Here is a 23,780-nt window from a genome sequence, read left to right as displayed (position 1 = left end):
GCTTGTTCCGTGCTAAAATGCTCACTTAGTAATAACCCGTGTACTTAAGTATACGGAAATAGTCGAGATCAGTAAGGGCGATTGACATTTGGGGGCATTCAGGTTGCCGGTAGCAGGTTGGATGGCATAATAAGACGGTACGAGTTGCTTCCCTTGCACCATACCGCGAAACGGTTACCTTCATGGTCCAGATTTAATATCGTTATAAATTCGATGGATTTTCGTACACCTTTTAACAAGTATCATTGATACCAAATCCATAATTTTTGCAGTAATAATTTTGTTCTACTCCCACTTAAGCATAACGAAATTTAAAAGGTCACCACTCGGGGATTAAACATAATCACAAATGGTGCCAGGCTTCTCCTCAGAAATGAGGCAATTACACTTGCAATCTAACACCAAAATGTTATTGCAGTCACCCACATAGATCTTGGTCAGTTATAGACATCAGCAGGCAGTGCAGTGAAAGTTATCAGCTTAGTAGGACTGTGAAAGTTGCATTACTCTACCATACAGCCTAACAGGTGCACATTTTAAGAGAACAAAACAAGAGGTTGGAACAAGTTCCTTCATATCACCAGGAATAGCAGGGTAGCCTGGGTTTCCTTCTAACATTACAAAAATATACCTACAAGTTATGTACTTGCATTGGCGATGCTTATTACACGCTGTGAAACCTCATTCATTATCTCGATCTGTAGCCATTCATCACAGGGTCCAATCTCCCTCTTCACCCCCCTAGTGAATCCAGGAAGTAAAGGTGAGGTGACGTGACATGCACTCGATATCTACTTGGTTTTATGTGTGTAATATAATGATAACAATGGCATGCTTTAGTCACATTATTGCACAGAGATTTATAGAGAGTCCGTGAACTCAAATTAAGCTACTAATTCAGCCGTTATGTTGGTTCAGCGTCACATTCGTGTCATGGGCGTGTGTACTGTTTTCACGTACACTTGCTCCACTTCTATAACCTCACGTAGGAGGTTTGTCATATAGATACAAAGACTCCAGAGATATAAGCCATTACTCTACCATACCTACATTTATACACAGAACTCATTTTGAGAGAATAATCATATGTACTGATTTCGCTCAAAGGTATTGATAAAAGTCTACTTTCGTTATGCAAATGAGAACCCCAAAGTAGGTCAGCGCACTATCAGCATGACGATATACGTCTGTCACAGTATGAGGAGAACTTTGGCCATCAATTTCCTAATTTGATTGTGTTTATTGATGTATTTATAAAACAAATACAATGTATTACATAAAATTGATATTGTATGCTATTGTTGATTTTATTCAGTATTGTTGGATCGTCGTGTTAACACTCTTACAACTTAAGGATGAAATACGATAGATCTCAATACGTGAAACGCGTTGTTTCATATTAATTATGCTTCATCCATCCTGCAACGTGTATTCACTTAATTTGTACTTTTTCCAATTTTGAATAGACCGTATGATATTATTGATTTATTTCAGTATTGTTTGATCTAAGTGGTCAAAAGATACACTGAATGCAAATTAATGATGAAATACGATAGATTTTCAAAACTTTAAACGCGTTCTTTTATGTTAATTATACTTTATCCATCTTGCAACGTGTAGTCACTTATTTTATACTCTTTCCAATTTCTACCTGGCCATTGACAATCAGTGGATATCACAAATGCGTGATCTTTTTCGGTTTGTAGATGGCAACGTCCCAGAAACTGGAGGAACATTTCCTGACATGCACCATATGCACAGAGGTGTTTGACAATCCATGTACACTTGTGTGTTATCACACATTCTGTCGGAAATGTGTCGTCAACTACACCAAAACCAAACCAGAAGCCATCAGTGCCAAGTCTCTTCTGTGTCCATTCTGCAGCAAGATGACGAAAGTGTCTGAGCCTGACAGACCAGTGGAGGAATGGGCGGATGACGTCAAGCCAAGCTTTGTCATCCAGGGACTGTTGGACTCCTTTGGTCCGGGATCTAAAGGTGAGGTTTGGGTGTTTTATTTCACATCCCCACCGCGTTAGTACATGCGGTGTGAACAGGATCGTCTGTGGACATCTTATAAATGGTTTCCGTCAGATTCCTATTGGTTTAAAGGACATATTATCTGTGAAAATGTTATGAACCACTGAACTGAATTCTCGAAATCAGTGTTGACACCAGGTGTTCACCAAACTGGTAAGCATGCTCTGCTCTACTCGAAATACCCGCCAATTTCAGACCACACACTTTGGCATACCAAAACTTTCCGATACACTCAAATCTTTAACTTAAATGTCTGCAGATGTCTTTCAAATTGTTGGAAGGGGTTTTGAGGGATTATTTGCTCAATGCTGGCCTGGAAAAGATTACTTATTTTAAGGGTTTGCCTGAACAAAAACGTTTCGTTCGATGTCCGGAATCTTCTAAAAACCAACTGCATGTGACTGATAAAATACATGATCTGTACCATTCCATCCAACCAGCCATATAATATTTAATGTTGGATCAATCATAGATCATGACATGTTTTATATGTTACTTGGAGAATAATTCTAAGAGTAACTTTTCATCTCTTTATGAACTCCTTCCTTTTGGTTGTTAAAAATATGCCAAATAAATACTGAATTTCTTTTCAATGTTTTGTTTTCCCCAAGATACAACAAGCTGTACCTGTTGTCATGCTGAAGGGGAGGCAAGTCTTGCATCTGTATGGTGCTCAGTGTGTGACGAATCCCTGTGTGACCGATGTGCTAGAATGCACAAACGTTTCCCATCCAGTCGCCATCATGACTTAATTGATCTTTCTGGCGAGGTCAATATTGCCCGGAAGCGAAAAGTCATGTGTACTGAACACAAAGATGAGTGCGTCCAATTCCTTTGCAAAGATTGCAAGAAAGTAACCTGTCACACCTGTTGTATTATCTATCACAGAAAATGTGAGTCGGTTGTCACACTTGAGTCGGAATTGCCTGCTTTAAAATCCAAGCTGCTGAATGAGAAGGAAAACCTACGACAGAAACAAATTCTTATTGAAAAGAAAGTCGATACAGTTAAATCGAATGTCATCACTGAGAAAGATCGATATGTTCAAATGGAATCGAAGATCAAGTCTTCTGGAAGAAAGGCGAGGGAAACAATCACTCTCAAGGAAAATAAACTTTTAGTTGAACTGAAAGAAATCTCAGAAAGGCACATTGAACAGTTGAACGCAGACATTAAGTCAGGGGAGATATCAGTACAGATGTACCGACAACAGGCTGAACTGATTGACCAGACTCTACAATCTGAGTGTGACATGGATGTGTATGAGATGTATCAGGGATGTGATGCCGGTGATGTGGAGGATGTCGGACACACAGACTTGAAGGAGAAGGGAAGAATAGCCAGGATCACGTTCAGACAGGACTCGGACAAGCTGAGTAGAGCAGTGGACGATCTACAGCTGGGTGAGATAGACGTTCTGTATGACGGTGTGTTGGACCTGGCGGCTACACCTGTGTTACGAGACACGATCAGCGTCACTGTAGCAGGAGATCAGAGTGATGCAAGGCCTCTTGACGTGACAGCGCTAGTGATACATGATACACATACAGTTGTAACCACAGATCATAACAACATGAGTGTGAAGTCTTTCTATACCAGAGATAATCAGTCATGCCATAGCAAGCTCAGCCTGGATAGTCAACCGTGGGGTCTGACAAAGTTACAACACAATCAAGTGGCTGTCACTGTAAAGAATAAAACAATCATAACGGTTGAAGTCAACCCTGACCTGGTGCTGCTGTCAACCATCACAACAAACAAACAGTACTATGGTATAACATCCCTGACCCCATCAACACTTGCAGCAGGTTCCCGGTCTCCTCCCTGTGTGGATATTCTGGACATGACAGGAAACGTGCTGAGGTCAGTCAGTCCACTCTGTAATGGAACGAAGATCCTGAAAAATCCTTGCTTTCTTTGCACCACAAGAACAGGAAACATTCTTGTGTCCGACTATGGTTCCCAGCGTGTCTTGTGCCTGACACCTGAAGGGGACGTTGTGTTCACCTACCCCCGACAGGACACACAACACAGGTGCATCCTCTGGGCATCACAAGTACCAACACAGGTGACATTCTGGTTGCTCTCAACTCTCAGAATAATGTGGTTCATCTGACTGAGTCAGGCCAGTTTGTTAGGAACTTACTTACAGCAAGCGACGGTGTCATTCATCCGCACGGTGTTTGTGCAGATGATCGACGCTATGTGTATGTTTGTAATTTCAGTTCAGTTGACATCAAAGTTTTCACATGTAGTAACACAGAATAGATAACTGATTCATACTCAAACCCTTTTCCACCTGATAATATGATGATTAAGAACATAAACTGCAATTTGCACATGGATTATAAGTGAGGAGTAGACACCTGCCCATACTCTACATACACAGAGAGAGAGAGAGAGAGAGAGAGAGAGAGAGAGAGAGAGAGAGAGAGAGAGAATCACTATGATTACTGTGTATATTTGTAAATACACAGATAGAGAGAGAGAGACTGATTTAAATTACTATTGAAAATAACAACATAATTGCAAATGTATGTCTGAACACAGACAAATCTATATTAATTGATTCATATAAACATTAATAAATTGGCTTTAATGTCTTTATTTTAGTGTACTCTGTTGTTTTGTATTGACATCTAAATTGGAATTTATTTAATTCATGTAATCCATTGTAACTCAAGATGAAGTACTATTCATGTTGATGAAAGTGAAATACATTACGTGAGCCAAAAACACCCCCGCTGGTTGAAGTTGGAGATGAGAAAAAATTGCAAAGATTGTCTGAACTGTTTGAAGATACTTTGAATACAGATTAGGCAAAACTGATAGTGTTTGCTATGTAATGTATTATTTTGCATTAAATGGAAAACCTCGGTAATTTGTGGATATGAGAACAGTTCAATACCGGAGGTTAACGAATAAGATAATCAATAGCAACCGTGAAGGGTTACATAAACATGGAACGGGAGCCGGTCTGTTCTTAAAGATATATTCTTTGCGATTCCAAGGAAACATGTTAAATACTTGATCTCATGAAAGTAATATTCCTCTTTGACGAATCACAAATAACGACCTGTTTATGATTGTGCATAAACATAAGACTGAACTGGTGATTTTTGCTTTTTGAAACACTTTAATTTGTGTTGCTAATCAAAGTAGTTTGAATTAATTTCAGAAGCATACTCATACAAATAAAGCGACAATTCCCGGTCCATAATCACATGAAATATTTGCTACAACCGGAGTGTTGAGTATAAGTGAAACATGTAGAAATGTTCCATGAATCAATACCAGACAATGATGACAGATGTTCAGCGTATCCTGCTCCACCGGTCGCATCCGTCACAAACACATGCAGAAACAAGTCTACTGTTTAATTCCTTAAGTAAAAGTATAATTCTGAGTGCAGCTTTCCACACATACGAAACATAATACTTTTGTGTTCATTTGGCTTTCTGAATATGTATGTGTACATTTGGCTTAAAAACAATATCATTAAAATACAATTAGCACTAAGATGTGATTCAAATAAGATTTTTTCAATAATGACACGCCATATGCGTATAGAACTCGGTATTGTGTGGTCCTTTCTGTTTTGTTCTCTTATACTATTGTCGAGACAAACATCACCATAAATGTAAAGTCTTTATTTTCTACTGTTATTTGAATTGTATCAATAAATATAATGACCGAAATAGCATAACTTAAAAAAGACGGAGTCCTAACCTCCGCCAGAGAGGGCTTGTTAATACCAAATGAATGTCAAGTTAATATCCTGTGTTATAACGTGTCATGCGTTGAAACAGTCACATTAATCAATCATTTAAGCAAATTCTGTCACTTAGATATTGGTAGATAATTTGATTAGCGATCTGCTTCTTCCAAACTGGTTTCCATAGTGAGGAACGGAATGGCCTTGATTGCCACGATTCCCATCCTTTAAACCGTTAAAAATATAAAAATATGGTACTTGTTGGTCCCTGCCTGGCGCTCGGCATGAATGGGTACAACAAGGACTGGTCGGCTCGGAGTCAGTATAATGTGTCTTAGTGGGGTATCCATGCTTCACTGCGGCATGGTATCTCAGTGGGCTAGCACTATAAAACCAGCTTAAGTCTGGGCTAGTACAAGCAGCCGCACATACACATACACACGCATGCACGCCGTCATATGAACGAAATATTCTCAAGCACGACGTAAAACCCAATTTCACCTCACCTCACCCCATCCTTTAAACGTGTCTAAGAACCTTGGCTCCTTTGTATATACGGAGAGGTACAAGGGTACGTTTGAATATTCAGATACCTCGGCACTTGTGTAGTAAACAGTGAAAACTACCATGTGTACACAGAGACGCACAAGAGTACATTTATATGTTCAGAGGGGTACGGGGGTATATTTGTACAAAACGAAACAAACGGTATCTCAGGGTATATAGACGTGCATGGGTACAGTTGTTTTCTGAGTTGTTCCTTGGGATCTTTGTGTTTTGTAGAAGTACAAAAAGTACCCTATGTATATTGAGTAGGTTTACACGCCGTTGGCAGCAAACTTCAAGCACTGTCAAGGGGGTTTGGGGTTGGGGGGGGACACCAGGAATGGGCATCACACATTGCTCCCGGGTCTTCGGCGTGACAATCGAACGCTTTATTCAATATGTACCAGACTTGAGTGCATCCTAGTGTATACACATTTATCACCCAAAACTGTGTTCCACAGGAGATATCGCTTGTGTGAGATCAAACGATATCTCCTAGGAGATATCGTTTTGACAGGAGATTTTGTACAATGCCCTAACAATGCCATGACGTCATGTACTTGATGACGTCACAATGCTATGACATCGCTGCACTGCAAGTCTAATGGCAGTACCATGTTCAGAGATGTACATTTTTCATTGAAAATTAATGAAGAGTGATTTTGGATGATAAATAGAATCTCACCCTCGTGTCTTCTGATATCAAATATATCAACACTCGTTGATAAAAGTAAAAATATCCTCGGCAAGCCTCGGATATTTGTAACTTTATCAACTCGTGTTGATATAATTGATATCAGAAGACACTTGGGTGAGATTCTCTATATACTACCTAAGTGTGTACTGTGTGCATTTGTGTGTATTCAATAGTGGGTATGCACAGAGGCTCTTGAGTATATGTGTGAACGACGAGTGTCGGTGTAGTGTCTGTCATTAAAACGTTATAGGGAAGTATTATATGTCACTTTGATGAAAGACTGGCACATTTAACTGACGCATCACCAACTTGAGGAAACACGGTACGCCTTATCGTTGCAACACACAGCCTCACTCAATCACCATTGAAACATTTGCATGGGCAGCAACTTCTTTATTGTCCGTGGTGGCCCAGGAGTGGTTTCAGTCATCTGAACCATGCAGTCCACTATGACAGAATCTCATCGGCCTATCAGGACTCGAATACTGGTTTGCAGTGATACTGATTATAGATTTGTCAAAACGATACCATATAACCAGCTCACCGTCATGGTAACTATTGTAACCACCCTCTCCTGAATCCTAACAGAAACATTGAAATACAAACACAAGACTGCTAACAATGTCTACCGAACAATGGTGAACCATCACTTTTTGTTTTATAACATGTGCATGTATAATTAAACTCTGGGTCAGAATAATCTCCATGTCCAATGACAGATACTTACCAGAGTTGAAGAATGTTAAAAAAACATAAAAACATAAGCATGCTTAAAAATATTTTCACCACCTTCAGTTGTAGGTTGCAGGTTCAAATTAGACGCACATGCCTCTTCTAAATCTTGTTACAGCTAAACGGACACACACCGTCGAATCTCCAATATATGCATCACATGAGATATAATATAATATAGATATAATGCAGAACATGAGGATGGCATTTGTATGTTGTTTTCGCCGCCCGCATTGACACTTCAGGTATAGCAGGGCGGCCTGTACATAATACATAATCGAGCCTAGACCAATGATTGATAACATGAGCGACATCTCTTTTGAATGCAATCAGAGTCACAAAATCCGATCCTCATAATAGCGACAAACAAGAGCTGAAGGACTGTTTTCTCAGAATCCAACAGAGATGTATTGTTCTAAGGTTAACACATATTTTTCTGACTGACAATAAATCATGTCACAACGAACACGCTCATCCACTTGGGGTAGAGGTGGTCATGTGGATCAATTAGTGTTCGTCCATCAAACTGAAGACTGGCGTTCGATTCAAAACATGTTTACAACTTGTGAAACCCTTTCATGACGTTCCTGGTTGGGAAACATACCATGTTATTAGCAATACCGACACACACTCACTCACTCAGTATGTCTTTGTGTAATGATCACAAACTACGTGAACCAGACAACCTGTAAACTCCAATATTCATTAGATGATTGTCTCTGAAAGTGCGGGTTTGTTAAATTTGCTTAGACTGACTGACTGACCGAGTTTGGTTTTACACCGTTTTTAGCAATGTTCCAGCTATATCACGCCGGGGGACACCGGAAAATTTACTTAGAAGAGTTGCTTCCTTTGCATCATTCAACACAACATGCTTGCTTGTGAATTGGTTCGTCCTCCACGCAATACAAATGTATGATATTTCACAAATGCGGACAATGAGTTACTGAAAACGAGTATGGATTTAGTCAATTGGAAACTTATTGATGAAATACGATTGATTAATCGTTAAACATGTCTCTATATGTTAATTATACTTTGTCCATCTTGCAGTATATTCTTACTTAATTCATATTTTCAATTTTGAATTGACAGTTAAATGTCGGTGGATATCACAAATGCGTATCCTCAACTGTTTGTAGATGGCAACATCCCAGAAGCTGGGGGAAAATTGCCTCACATGCACCATATGCACAGGCATATCTGAGTGTGACATGGATGTGTATGAGATGTACCAGGGATGTAATGCTGGTGATGTGGAGGATGTCGGACACACAGACTTGAAGGAGAAGGGAAGAATAGTCAGGATCACGTTCAGACAGGACTCGGACAAGCTGAGTAAAGCAGTGGACGATCTACAGCTGGGTGAGATAGACGTTCTGTATGGCTGTGTGTTGGACCTGGCGGCAACACCTGTGTTACGAGACACGATGAACGTCACTGTAGCAGGACATCAAAGTGATGCAAGGCCCCTTGACGTGACAGCGCTAGTGATACATGATGCACATACAGTTGTAACCACAGATGATATCAACATGAGTGTGAAGTTTTTCTATACCAGAGATAATCAGTCACGTCATAGCAAGCTCAGCCTGAATAGCTACGCGTGGAGTCTGACAAAGCTACAACACAATAGTGGCGGTCACTGTGACCAACACAACAATCATTATGGTTGAAGTCAACCCTGACTTAGTGATGCTGTCAACCATCACAACAAACAAACAGTACTGGGGTATAACATCCCTGACCCCATCAAGACTTGCAGCAGGTTCCGAGTCTCCTCCCTGTGTGGATATTCTGGACATGACAGGAAACGTGCTGAGGTCAGTCAGCCCACTCTGTGGTGGAACGAAGATGCTGCAGAGGCCTCTCTTTCTCTGCACCTCAAGAACAGGAAACATTCTTGTGTCCGACTACGGTTCTCACTGTGTCTTGTGCCTGACACCTGAAGGGGACGTTGTGTTCACCTACCCCCCCGACAGGACACACAACACGTCCTCGGAGCATCACAAGTACCAGCACAGGTGACATTCTGGTTGCTCTGTGCTCTCAGAATAATGTGGTTCATCTGACCGAGTCAGGCCAGTTTGTTAGGAACTTACTTACAGCAAGTGACGACGTCACTAATCCCTACGGTGCTTGTGCAGATGATCGGGGCTATGTGTATGTTTGTAATTTACGCTCAGGTGACATCAAAGTTTTCACATGTAGTGACGCAGAATAGATAAGAGATTCATACTCAAACCCTATTCCACCTGATAATATGAAGATTAAGAACATAAATTGCAATTTGCACATGGCTTTAATGTCTTTTTTTAGTATACTCTGTTGTTTTGTATTGACATCTGAAATGGAATTTATTTAATTCATGTAATCCATTGTAACTCAAGATGAAGTACTATTTATGTTGATGAAAGTGAAATTCATTACGTGAGCCAAAAACACACCCCGCTGGATGACGAATCACAAATAACGACCTGTTTATGATTTTTGCGTTTTGAAACACCCTAATTTGTGTTGCTAATCAAAGTAGTTTGAATTAATTTCAGAAGCATACTAATACAAATAAAGCGACAATTCCCGGTCCATAATCACATGAAACATTTGCTACAACCGGAGTGTTGAGTATAAGTGAAACATGTAGAAATGTTCCATGAATCAATACCAGACAATGATGACAGATGTTCAGCGTATCCTGCTCCACCGGTCGCATCCGTCAAAAACACATGCAGAAACATATCTACTGTTTAATTCCGTAAGGAAAAGGATACTTCTGAGTGCAGCTTTCCACACATACGAAACATAATACTTTTGTGTTCATTTGGCTTTCTGAATATGTATGTGTACATTTGGCTTAAAAACAATATCATTAAAATAAAATTAGCACTAAGATGTGATTCAAATAAGATTTTTTCAATAATGACACTCCATATGCGTATAGAACTCGGTATTGTGTGGTCCTTTCTGTTTTGTTCTCTTAAACTATTGTCGAGACAAACATCACCATAAACGTAAAGTCTTTATTTTCTACTGTTATTTGAATTGTATCAATAAATATAATGAACGAAATAGCTTCACTTAAAATAGACGGAGTCCTAACCTCCCTCAGACGACTGTCAAGCCTGACACCTGAAGGGGACGATGTGTTCACCTACCCCCCGAGAGGACACACATCACAGGTGCATCCTCGGGGCATCACAAGTGCCAGCACAGGTGACGTTCTGGTTGCTCTATACTCTCAGAATAATGTGGTTCATCTGACTGAGTCAGGCCAGTTTGTTAGGAACTTACTCACAGCAAGTGACGACGTCACTAATCCCTACGGTGTTTGTGCAGATGAACGGGGCTATGTGTATGTTTGTAATTTACGCTCAGGTGACATCAAAGTTCTCACATGTAGTAACACAGAATAGATAACTGATTCATACTCAAACCCTATTCCACCTGATAATGTGATGATAAACAAACTGCACTGTTTGACTGGTGATCAGAAGTGAGGCGTTGGCATGCATATACCCATACTCCGCTATAACGCAGACTGTTCCAAGTCAGTAGAGTGTATACCCTGAATGTCGACCAATTGACCAACACGTGTACGCAGCCAACAAATAGAAAGAGATTGAATTTTTAACGACTGATATTATTTACCAGTACAACTGTACTTTAAGTCATTGAAATGAATTTGTAAAATATCAAAATTAAGAATGTATTTGTGAACACAGAACAAATCTATATTAATCAACGCATATCAACATTAATAGTGTATATAGGGGTACCTGTACATTTATTTGTACAGAGTGGTTCCCAGGGTATCTTTGTGTTTGTAGAGGTATGTATATTGAGTAAGGTTTCACGCCGATTGTAGCAAACTTCAAGCACTGCGGGGGACACCAGAAGTTGACATCACACATTGTTCCTGTTAGGGGAATCGAACCCGGATCTTCGGCGTGACTAGCCAACCATTTGATCACTATGTACCAGGGCACCTTAGTGGATACCTGGGTACCTTTTTATAAACAGATGTACTGTGCATATTTGTGTATGCAGAGATGTAACTGGATATATTTGAGTAAACACAGATATTTCTTCACTTGAACACAGAGATACTTGAGTACATGTGGAAAGAGCAAGTGGCGGAGTAGAGTCTGTTATCCAATGTTATAGGACAATTTCAAGTGTCACAATCATACAAGACTGGCACATTTAACAGACCAGTCGCCTACTTGAGTATACATGTATGTGTAAAGTAGACTTGCCGGTACCTAATTATATTTAAATATAATCAGTGGTACTTTAGTACATGTGTAAAGTATACGTTCCGGGGTTGTTGTGGAGTGAAGACCTGATACCTATATGAGGAAACACGGCACACTCTACCTCACTCAAACAATTGCATAGATAACAACTTCTGTATTGCCTGCTGTGGCCCAGGAGTGCTTTCAGTCATGCATGAACCATGCAGTTCACTCTGAATTACATCTCATTGATACATCAGGAATCCAATCTGGCTTGCCGTGATACCGATTACAGATTTGTCAGAACAATGCCATGTATCCAGCATACCGTTATGGTAACGATGGTAACCACCCTCAACTGAATCTCAACAGAAATATTGCAATACCAGTACAACGCTGTGAGTTAAGCTATATTAACATAAACTCATAAAACATAAGCATGTGTAACATATGTTCATCACCTTCAGTTGTAGGTTACAATGTAAATTTAAACGTGATTTCCTCTACTAAGTCTTATTTAAACCAAACGGACTCGTTGAATCACCACCATATGCATCACATGATATATATTTAAAGTGTACAATTTACACTAACAGTTTGTTGAGTGAAAAGCAGGAGTATGGTATTGTTTGTTCTTTAGCGCCGCACACATTGACACTTCATTGATAGCAGGGCAGCCTGTAGATAATCAAGCCTGGACCAATGATTGATAGCATGAAAAACATTCATTTGGGATACAATCAGAGTCACAAAATCCGATCCCCATAATAGCCACAAGCACAAGATGATGCACAACTGTGTTTTTCCAGAATCCAACATAAAGAAAACAATGTATCCTGAGGTAAACACATAATATTTTACTGACTGACAACATTCTATGTCACAATCAAAACACTCAACCACTTGAGGTAGGGGTGGCCATATGGATAAGCATTGCCCATCACGTTGAATACTGGAGTTCGATTCCAACTATGTTTACAATGTTTAACCATTTCATGGTGTTCCTAGTTGTGAAACGGCTGAAGCTATGGTAATAGCAAGATTGACACACAGTCAACCACTCAAAACCTGTCTTTATCAAGACTACCTGGTGGCCAATTTCCATTTGTTGTAGAAGCCGCGGTGGCTCAGTAGGTGAGATCGATGACTTTGAGAGCTGGCGATTAGGTTCTTGATTCTCAGAGTGTGGCTTTGAATCTCGGATGGGACTCAACCCACAAACTATTAGAATCTGTACTTTACTGAGAAAGTGTAATCCAAACTACAACATTTGTTATTTTTGACTACTTTCTAAATGGCATTGCGTATTGATATTTTGTGTCTGTAATTTTCTGCAAATTGTCCTGTAAACAGACTTGTGTTAGTTAGTGACATGAGGAGGTAGGGGCGTTTGGGTTGGTTAAATTTGCTTAGAGGAGTTGCTTCCCTTGCACCATTCAACACAATAGGCTTGCACGTGAATAGGAAGGTCCCCCACTCAAGACAAATATATTATAGTTCACAAACGTGGATGTGTAACTGAAAATGTGTATGGATTTCATCAGTTGGACAAGATCTCTTCTTTATAGTGATATTGTTTCTTGCTTACATACTCACTAAGTAATAACCCGTCCATTTGACGATACGGAAATAATCGAGATCAGTGAAAGAGCTTGACATTTGGGGGACATTCAGGTTACCGATAGCAGGTTGGATGGCATAATAAGACGGTACGAGTTGCTTCCCTTACACCATACAGCGAACCAATTACCTTAATGGTCCATATTAGTGTCATTAGTGTCTTTCGGTGCATTTTCGTACACACACTACAATATTTTTACAGTAATATTCCTGTTCTGCTCCCATTTAACTTGTCTTCAGAGCCTCTTGCACAGCAGGAATGAAAGTCAAAGTAGTGTTTGACACAGACGGGCCCTTACTTTAAAAGGAATATTCTTCTTCTGTGTAGCATGAATATCGTGCAGCGAATGTCAGTTGAAGACCTGTCACTACCAATCCTGAGAGAGATATTTCTTTACCTCATTGAATTGGAAATAGAAATGTGATGTACCAAATGGCCCAACAAAGATGTATTCGATTTGCGAGTACCTTAATGGCGTTCAGAAATGACACTGTGTGTGTTAGCGACCAAAAAAGTGTGGTCTTTATTATTTGCATTCGGACCTGACTGTATACTCCTTAGGAGATACACATTTGTTTGGGACAACAGAGATTCGTAAATGGTGAAGAATTAACTAAAATGAAATTCCCCCTTACACTTCAGACGAGATGTCCTTCCTTATAACACAGTCAAGCCCAATTTCACTCGGTAACGTCTGGCTACCTTTTTGTCTCGTTTTTGTTGCTACACGTCACTCAGTAACGTGTGGTTACCCATTTTGTCACGTTCCTGTTGCTACACGGAACGTTACGCGTCAACTTGTGTGGTCCCAGTCGAAAAGAAAGGTAATTGTATTGCAAGTCTAAAGCGTGTTTTGTACCCGATCACAACAAGCCCAACAAGTGATACAACTTATGACAGAAGATCAAGCTCTTCATGTGAGGCACTCGACCTGTTGTGATGAATGAGAAATTGGACTGAAAGCAGATGAGGAATAAGCGAATATATATTCGATACATTTTCACTGGGTATTACAATTTTTGCTTATGAAGATCAACAAATTCCTTTAATTAGTTCATCGTTTTTACTGTCAGCAAATCGATCAATGGCGACATGAACGCAACGTTGCAAAGAACTGAAATGACGTCATACGTTGTTCATGACATCACAGACTGTTCTAATAATAGATTTACGGAAAAACTTTGTGAAAAGGAAACATATTTTTCAGTGTATAGTCCTAGAATGATAGTCAGAAAACAGGTCGGAATTACGCATTATCGACATCTGCATGAGGGAAAATAACAGGGAAAACCTTCTCCAGAACCAAGCCTTAATGTGTCACTCGTTGACAGATTATCCTTAGCAGCCTTTGATCTTCATTTTAATTTCATGCGAGATTTTGGCACATCAGATGTATAAAGAGTTTTATAACTGAATCCAAGAACACAGACTGGGTTGACATTTTCACTGACATGTCTGTACGTATAAGGGGCTCCGGGGTGGCATAATGGTTTAAGCGCTAGCGTCAGCTCATTAGCTGAAGGGTTTGATTCCCCACATGAATACAATGTTTGAAGCCCATTTCTGATGTCCCCCGCCGTATTATTCCTGGAATCGGAGTAAACCATACTCACTCACTGTACGTATAACAGTTAGTTCATCACAGAATGATGATGAAAAACCATATCATCAACTAGTGGAAATTGCATCAGTACACCGACCACTGACAAATTACTGAATATTTGTTGGGCACGGGCTTTTTTCACATTTGTAAAATACATATCTTTCGCATGCAATTTTCTTCCACAGATCAAATCTTGCAGGGCATCTACTGAACAACGATATCTTTGTTAAAATTTCGATAATGTGTTTTCGAATTTTCTTGAACAAACTTTTATCTAAAAATTTGCGATCCCAAATGATCGGTCCATCTGGAATAAAATGTCACTATTCATTTGTATAAGCAATTTTATGTTCAGTGTGGTGATATGGACAGAGCCTGTGAATTAAGATATTGAGACACTCATCACTGCTACAACTGAAAAGAGACACTGTGTTTTATTGATGGACCACCTGTTTATGACTTCATTATATGTAAATGTGTTGAAAAGGACAGGTATGTAAAAAAAATGCCTGAAAAACTGAATACCACATCCAACGATTACATTTGCCTTGTTGCTTTGTTCTGAAGAAACACAACTATAAAAGTTTAAATCAAACTTTATGTCGATACATTCTATGAATAAAAACTAATTGTATTAATGATAAAATAATAATGCTTATCGATCATACAGTATTTTGCATATGCATCTCATGATATATGGGGGCGGTGGGGTAGCCTAGTGGTCAAAACGTTCGATCGTCACGCCGAAGTCATGGGTTCGATTCCACACATGGGTACAATGTGTGAAGCCCATTTCTGGTGTCCACAGCTGTGATATTGGTGGAATATTACGGCGTAAAAGTAAACTCACTCACCCACTCACTCACGATATATAACGTGAAGAATTAACGCTAACAACTTGCGAGAAAAGTAGGAAAATTAGCATGGCAATTGTTTGTTGTTTTTAGCCGCACGTATTGACGTTCCAGGTATAGCAAAGCGTCCTGTTGATAATGGAGCCTAGACCAGGCCAACCATGATTGATAACATGAGCGACATCTCAGGATACAGTCCGAGTCGCAAAATCCAGTCGTCATAATAGCCTACAGCAAGAGATACTGAAGGACACTTTGTTTTCCCAGAAACCACAATAAGAGAAACAATGCATTGTCCTAAGGTTAACACACATGTTGGCTGTACATAAACATGGAACGAGAGCCGATTTTATGCCTATACTATACATGAGTTCTTAAAAATATCTTCTTTGCTATTCCAAGGTAACATGTTAAACACTTGATCCCATTACAATAAAGATTCATTTTGACGAATCACAACTCACTGAACTGGTGATTTTTGTTTTTTTTTAAACATTTCAATTTGCGTTGGTAATCAAAGTAGTTTAGATTAAATTGCGAAGCATACATATACAAATATAAGCGACAATTCCCAGTCCATAATCATAAGGAAATATTTGTTTCGATGGAAGTGTTGTACAAATGTTCCATGAATCAATACCAAACAATGATGATACCAGAGCTTCGCGTAAAGGTCAGCAGATCCTGCTCCACTGGTCGCATCCGTCACAAACACATGCACAGGCAAGTCTACTGGTTAGTTCTTTAAGTAAAGGTATAATTCTGAGAGCGGCGTTCCACACATACGAAACTGAATACTTGTGTCTACATTTGGATTTTTGAATACGTATGTGTACAGTCGGCTTAGTCTATTTTTAGGCCGCACTCAACAATATTCCAGCCCATATGGCGGCCGTCTGTAATATTTCGAGTCTGGACCAGATGTTCCACTGATTAACACCACGGGCATGAGCATCGATCAACGCAATGAAACTGGGTGTTGTGTTGTACTTTAGGTGAGAGAGAGAGAGAGAGAGAGAGAGAGAGAGAGAGAGAGAGAGAGAGAGAGAGAGAGAGAGAGAGAGAGAGAGAGAGAGAGAGAGAGAGAGAGAGAGATTATTGTGTTATTGTGAGGTGTTGATAAGTTTTGTATACAGAGAGGTACAAGGGTACGTTTATGTGTTCACACGCTTATTTGGAGGCACCTGTACATTTGATTGTGCGGAGTGGTTCCCGGGGTATGTGTACTGAATAAAGTTTTACGCCGATTGTAGCAAACTAGCACGACAGGGGACACCAGAAGTTGACGTCACACATTGTTCCCGTTAGGGGAATCGAACCCGGATCTACGGCGTGACAAGCGAACGCTTTAATCACTATGTACCAGTGCACCATAGTGGATACCTGGATACCTTTGTATATATAGAGGTACTATGTATATTTGTAAATACAGAGATATACCTGGATATATTTTAGTAGACACAGATATTTCTTCACTTCAACAAATAGATACTTGAGTACATGTGGAAAGAGCAAGTGGCGGAGAAGAGTCTGTTATTCCAATGTTATAGGGCAATTTCAACTGTCACAATCATAAAAGACTGGCACATTTAACAGACCAGTAACCTACTTGAGTATATGTTGGATGTAGACTTGCCGTACCTAAATATATTTGAGTATGCACAGAGGTACTTGGGTACGTGTGTAAAATATACGTTCCGGTACCGTTGTAGTGTGAAGACCTGTCAACTATTTAAGGAAACACGGGATGCTCTACCTCACTCCATCTCCATTTAAACATTTGCATGAATAACAACTTCTTAATTGCCTGCAGGAGCCCAGGAGTGGTTACAGTCATCTGAACCATGCAATTCACTCTGACAGAATTACATCTCATTGATACATCAGAAATCCAATCTTTGCCGTGATACCGATTATAGATTTGTTAGAACATTACCATGTATCCAGCATACCGATCCAGTAACGATGGTAATCACCCTCAACTGAATCTTAACAGAAATATTGCAATACCAGTACAACGCTGTTTAACAATGTCTACAGACATTTGCAATATGATAGGTGACACATGTAGCATGAAACGAAAAAATGTGCATTGCTTTATGATAGAACTGTGGGTCAGAATATTCTCTATGTCCAGTGATAGATACGTACTAGAGTTGCGGGATAATAGTATAAACATATGAAAACATAAGCATGTGTTAACATTTTTCACCACCTTCCGTTGTAGGTTGCAGTGTATATCTAAACGTACATTCCTCTAGTAAGTCTTATTTAAAATAAACGGACTCGTTGAATCACTACCATATGCATCACATAATATATATGGTAATGATTCAACGAGTCCGTTGAGTTATATTTATTTATCTTACTTTCATGTAAAATACTTTAATTTCATTGGTCAATGACGCTTTAAAAATCCAATGGAGAGGCAGACGCCATTTTGTTTACATGTCCTATAGTCAGTAGCGAGCTTATCGAACTTCCAAATAAAATGAAACGATATTTTGTACAATCAACATGGCGGTGAGATAAATACGCTGTAAACTTCTCCCTCGGGTTATACGGTCTGATGTACGCCTTTTTTGAAGCAGTGTTATCCCTCGCCTACCTGGTGACACTGCTACGAAAAGGCGTACATCACATTACCCTAGAGAGAAGCTTACAACATATACACAGTACAACCAGAAATTGTTGAGAATTTATAGATTGTAATTTTTAGCATTTTTTTTCACTCATTACTCACGTATAAATGTGAATATTAGCAGAACATAACTCCAGATTCAAAGACAGGTGAACAGTTAGTATTTTGTCAAGTCACCATGGGCAGCAATGCAGGCTTCAATGCGGCGGGGCATACTACTGATCAAAGAAGTTAGAAAGTCGTGGTCCATGCTGTCCCAATATCGGACCACCTCTTCTTTCATTTCAGCAATATTTGTCAGATTTTTCTTATTGACACTTTCCTTCATAAGTCCCCAAACATTTTCTATTGGATTTAGGTCAGGGCTATAGCTTGGCCAATCTAATAATGTCATATTTTGGGTCCGAAACCAGGCCTGTGAATGCTTTGAACGATGTTTTGGGTCGTTGTCCTGCTAGAAAATCCCAAAACTTTCCATAGAACACGTGAGCAGATGGAAGTAAATGTCCCTCTAAAATATCTGTGTACCGCTCACTGTTCATATTCCCTTCAAATACACAGAGGGGCGTTGCCCCTAACACAGATATGCCACCCACACGTTAAATTTCGGACTGTATTTTGGGCGCTGATACAAAGGTTTTTTCAGTTTGTTTGGTCCAGAATTTCAGTGTATTAGGAAACAGCCACACAGAACCTTCATCTGAGAAAATCACATTGTCCCAGTTAAAATTTATATGCTGTAAGCACCAGTTCAACCTTCGCTCCTTTTGTTCAGGTTTCATGATTGGTGATGGAATTCCTCGACTTTTCTGCCAGCCCATTGCATGCAGCTCAGTTCTTATTGTCTCCTTACAGACAGCCACAGTTCTTATATCAATCATATCCAGCCTTAAGTTTTCTAAACTCCTTCGTTTGTTTTTAAAAACAAGAATACCAAGCCGCCTCCTGTCACTGACAGTCAATTTTCTGGGCCTACCTGCGCCTCCCTGGTGCTCAATGCCATATCCATTTGCAATATTTTTCAAAACACGATAAACAGTGGGCAAAGGGATGCCTGTTCTACTTGAAATCACTTTAGCTGATCTGATGTCCTTGTTACAAAACTCTAAAATCAACTTCCTCTTCTCTAAATCATCCAGACTGAGGATCACTGAAAATGTCATCTGCTAGCAAGTAAACAAAGGGGGAAAACTCTTCACAAACTAATGAAAAAGGATTAACGGAGTTGTCTCTCCTGAATGAAACCAAGCACTTGATAGCTTGTCAAGTTGTTTATACTAGAAATCCAATTAAACAAATTCCTAAAATTCTCAATCATTTCTGGTCATACTATATGTCTGTATATATATGGCTTGTTGAGTAAAAAGCAGCAGGTAAGGTGAAATTGGGTTTAACGTCGTGCTTGAGAATATTTCGCTCATATGACGACGTGCATGCGTGTGTATGTGTATGTGCGGCTGCTTGTACTAGCCCAGACTTAAGCTAGTTTTATAGTGCCAGCCCACTGAGATCCCATGCCGCAGTGAAAGCAGGAATACCCCACTCAGACACATTATACTGACTCCGAGCCGACCAGTCCTTGTTGTACCCATTAATGCCGAGCGCCAGGCAGGGACCAACAAGTACCATATTTTAACGTCTTTTGGTATGACGCAGTGGTGGATCGAACCCGTGACCTTCCGCTCTCCGGGCGGACGCTCTAACCACTACACCACGGAGGCGGACTGAAAAGCAGGAAATGAGTATGACATTTGTATGTTGTTTCGAGCAGCACGCATTGACACTCCTTTAATAGCAACGAGGTCAGTAGATCATCAAGCCTGAACCAATAATTGATAGCATGAGGAAACATCCTTTAGAATACAATCCGAGTCACAAAATCTGATCCTCATAATAGCCACAAGCAAAAGAGAAAATATTGTATTGTCCTAAGGTTAACACATAGTTTGTTGACTGTCAGTATACTAGGTGACAATCGAAACACCCAACCACTTGAGGTAGGGGTGGACCTGTGGTTAAGTGTTCGCCCACCACGTTGAAGACCGGAGATCGATTCCAAATATATGTTTTACATTATGTGACCCCCCTTCATGGTGTTCCTAGTTGCGAAACGGTTGGAGCTATGATAATACCAAGATTGACACACAATCATTCACTCAGTGTATGCTTTCATCTACAATACCAGTTCTCCAACTTCGTTTTCTGTGGGAGCCGCGATGGCTGAGTAGGTAAGATCGATGAATTTGAGAACTGACGATTCTAAAGGTGATTGATTCTGAGAGTGTGGCTTGGAATCTCGGATGGGACTCAACCCACAAAACATACTAGAATCTGTTCTTTACTGAGTCAGTGTAATCCCAAAAACAAAACATGTTTCATCTGACCACTTTCTATTTTTTGTTTCTGTAATTTTCTGCCAACTGTCCTGTAAACAGATTTATGTTAGTTATTGACATAAGAAGGAAGGGGCGGTGCGAAGTCCGGGCTGGTTAGCATTTGCTTGGAAGAGTTACTTCCCTTGCATCAGTCAACACAGTTACATAAATATGAAGGTCCTCTACGTAATACGGGGCGGTGGGGTAGCCTAGTGGTTAAAGCGTTGGTTCGTCGCCCCAAAGACCTGGGTTCGAATCCTCACATGGGTAAAATGTGTAAAGCTCATTTCTGGTGTCCCCCGCCGTGATGTTGCTGGAATATTGCTAAAAGTGGCGTAAAACCAACCTCAGTCAGTCAGTCTACGTAATACAAATCCAATATATACTACTCACACGTTGATAAGGATCGCCAAAATTCACAACTTTACTTAAACGTAGATTTATAATTTGAAATTGTATCCATTTAAAACTGGAAAAAATATGGTAACCCCTCTTTAGGCAGACAGCCTCTTTATTGCTAATAACGTAGAGCAAGTATTCTGTCACGACAAACCCATTCAGCTCACCTATTGCTAATAATAGCAAGATTTACACACAATCATTCATGTATGCCTTCATCTAAATACCGATAAAATACTGATAAAATCATTTTACGTATTGATGTTATGACTTAGTGTACAAACACTAGAGTTAGTCATTTGCCTCAAACTCAGGCACAAAGTGTGCGGGCTTGTTAATCGTAACCAAAAATATGTTCACTGAAGTGATATGTTTATTAAAAATGTGAGTATATCAACAATGTATACCTATTTATAACATATTTTAAACAGAATGAGTTTGTGTCACACTGTAAAAGTACAATAGGCCGAAGGCACTTCAATCACAAGTATTTCCTTTTTACTTTAATTTAATAAAATATACCTTCAAGTTATATACTAAAGTACTGTCGGAAATAGAAAAAACCCCTCTTTCTCACATTTATATCTACAATTTATGTAGTTAATATGTGAATGTGTGACATTTCTGTTAAACTAAGTTCGGCCTAACAACACGATGTTGATCAATAGATGAAACATATTCAACACACAAGAAAAAGCATCAAATATCTTTGAGATGACCCGTTGTGCCTGTAGACAGCACGTGCAGTTCATGCCAGGTGAGTCGGCACAATCGCCTTCTATTGTCTGATGTGTTGTTTTCAGCAGCGGCTCGTAGTTTGCCCGATATTACGAGTAAACATGCTTTTATTGATATCTTGTTACGCCCAGTTTTTGCCGATGTGGATTATTTCGACATATGCTATTTGCAGTTGTCTAAATTTTAGGGACACAGGGTAACAGTCTAAAAACTACTTTTTCTATTTCAGACAATATTTTAGTATGTATGATGCCAATACCACGCTGTAAACCCGTTTCGTTATCTGTAGCCATATATCACAGGGTTCAATCTCACTCTTCACCGCCCATGTGAATCGAGGAAGTGAAGGTGAGGTGATATGCAGTCCATATCTTCTTGGTTTTATGTATACTATAACGCTAACAATGACATGCTTTAGTCACGTCATTACAGAGAGATTTGTAGACAATCTATGAAGTCAGACTAAGTTACTAATTCAGTTCTTGTGGTAGTTCAGCTTCACATTCGTGTCGTACACCCGGCGTGTCTTGTTTTGTCTACTATCGTTATGTACACTTGATCCACTTCTCTAACCTCACGTACGGCTATTGTCATATAGATACAATGACTCCAGTGATATAACCATTAACTCTACCATACCTACATGTATATATAGAACTCATTTTTGCGAAAATTTATCATATGCATTGAAATATTTTCTTGTGTGTTTTCGCTCAAGGCTTATTGATAAAATTCTACTTTCGTTATGCAAATGAGATATCATAAGTGGGTCAGCGCACTATCAGCGAGACGATACATACCTGTTACAGTATAAGGAGGACTTTAACCATCAATTCCCTACAATATTTTTTAATGTTTTTGTTTATTGATGTATTCATCAAACATATCCTAATTTATTACATAAAATAGTTATTGATATCGTATGATATTGTTGATTTAATTCTGTAATGTTGGTTCTAAGTGTTAAAAAACATACGCTAAATGCAATTTAGTGTTGAAATACGTTAGATTTTAAATTTTAAAACCTGATTTTTTAATATTAATTTTACTTTATCCGTGTTGCAACGTGTATTCACTTATTTTATACTATATCCAATTTTGAATTGACCATTGATCATCAGTGGATATCACAAATGCGTTACTTTGTCTGTTTGTAGATGGCAACGTCCCAGAAACTGGAGGAACATTTCCTCACATGCACCATATGCACAGAGGTGTTTGACAATCCATGCACGCTTGTGTGTTATCACACATTCTGTCGGAAATGTGTCGTCAACTACACCAAAACCAAACCCGAAGCCATCAGTGCCAAGTCTCTACTCTGTCCCTTCTGCAGCAAGATGACGAAAGTGTCTGAACCTGACGACAGACCAGTGGAGGAATGGGCGGATGCTGTCAAGCCAAGCTTTGTCATCCAGGGACTGTTGGACTCCTTTGGTCCGGGATCTAAAGGTGAGGTTTGGATGTTTTATTTCACATCCCCACCGCGTTAGCACGTGAAGTATGGACAGGATCGTTAGTGGACTACTTGTAGGTGCTATGTGTCAGATTTCATACTGGGCAAACTATCAGTGAATATAAACG

At 39.6% G+C, this 23,780-nt stretch overlaps 1 protein-coding gene across 6 annotated transcripts in view; it reads left to right on the top strand.

Moving 5' to 3' along the window:
* Positions 1–749: 749 nt before the first annotated feature.
* The window catches only part of LOC124290821 (protein wech-like), a 33,166-nt gene continuing 10,135 nt past the window's right edge, over positions 750–23,780 (top strand). For 2 of the 6 annotated variants that reach the window (XR_006902042.1, XM_046727646.1), the window contains exons 1-2: positions 750–763; positions 23,354–23,648. Coding sequence is in view for 5 of the 6 variants with exons in the window: in XM_046727646.1 (XP_046583602.1) it covers positions 23,354–23,648 (295 nt within the window). In the remaining variant the exon portion in view is untranslated. Of the gene's footprint in view, positions 764–1,684; positions 1,999–2,651; positions 4,475–9,754; positions 9,847–22,505; positions 22,545–23,353; positions 23,649–23,780 lie in introns of those variants that run through there. The other 4 variants (XM_046727650.1, XM_046727649.1, XM_046727647.1 and 1 more) reach the window with 4 other exon arrangements.

This window comes from Haliotis rubra, unplaced genomic scaffold, assembly GCF_003918875.1.
Source record: "Haliotis rubra isolate DU_JTF1 unplaced genomic scaffold, ASM391887v1 Scf475, whole genome shotgun sequence".
Taxonomy (NCBI): domain Eukaryota; kingdom Metazoa; phylum Mollusca; class Gastropoda; order Lepetellida; family Haliotidae; genus Haliotis; species Haliotis rubra.
The sequence above is the reverse complement of the archived record's forward strand: the minus strand, read 5'-3'. Positions and strand labels throughout refer to the sequence as shown.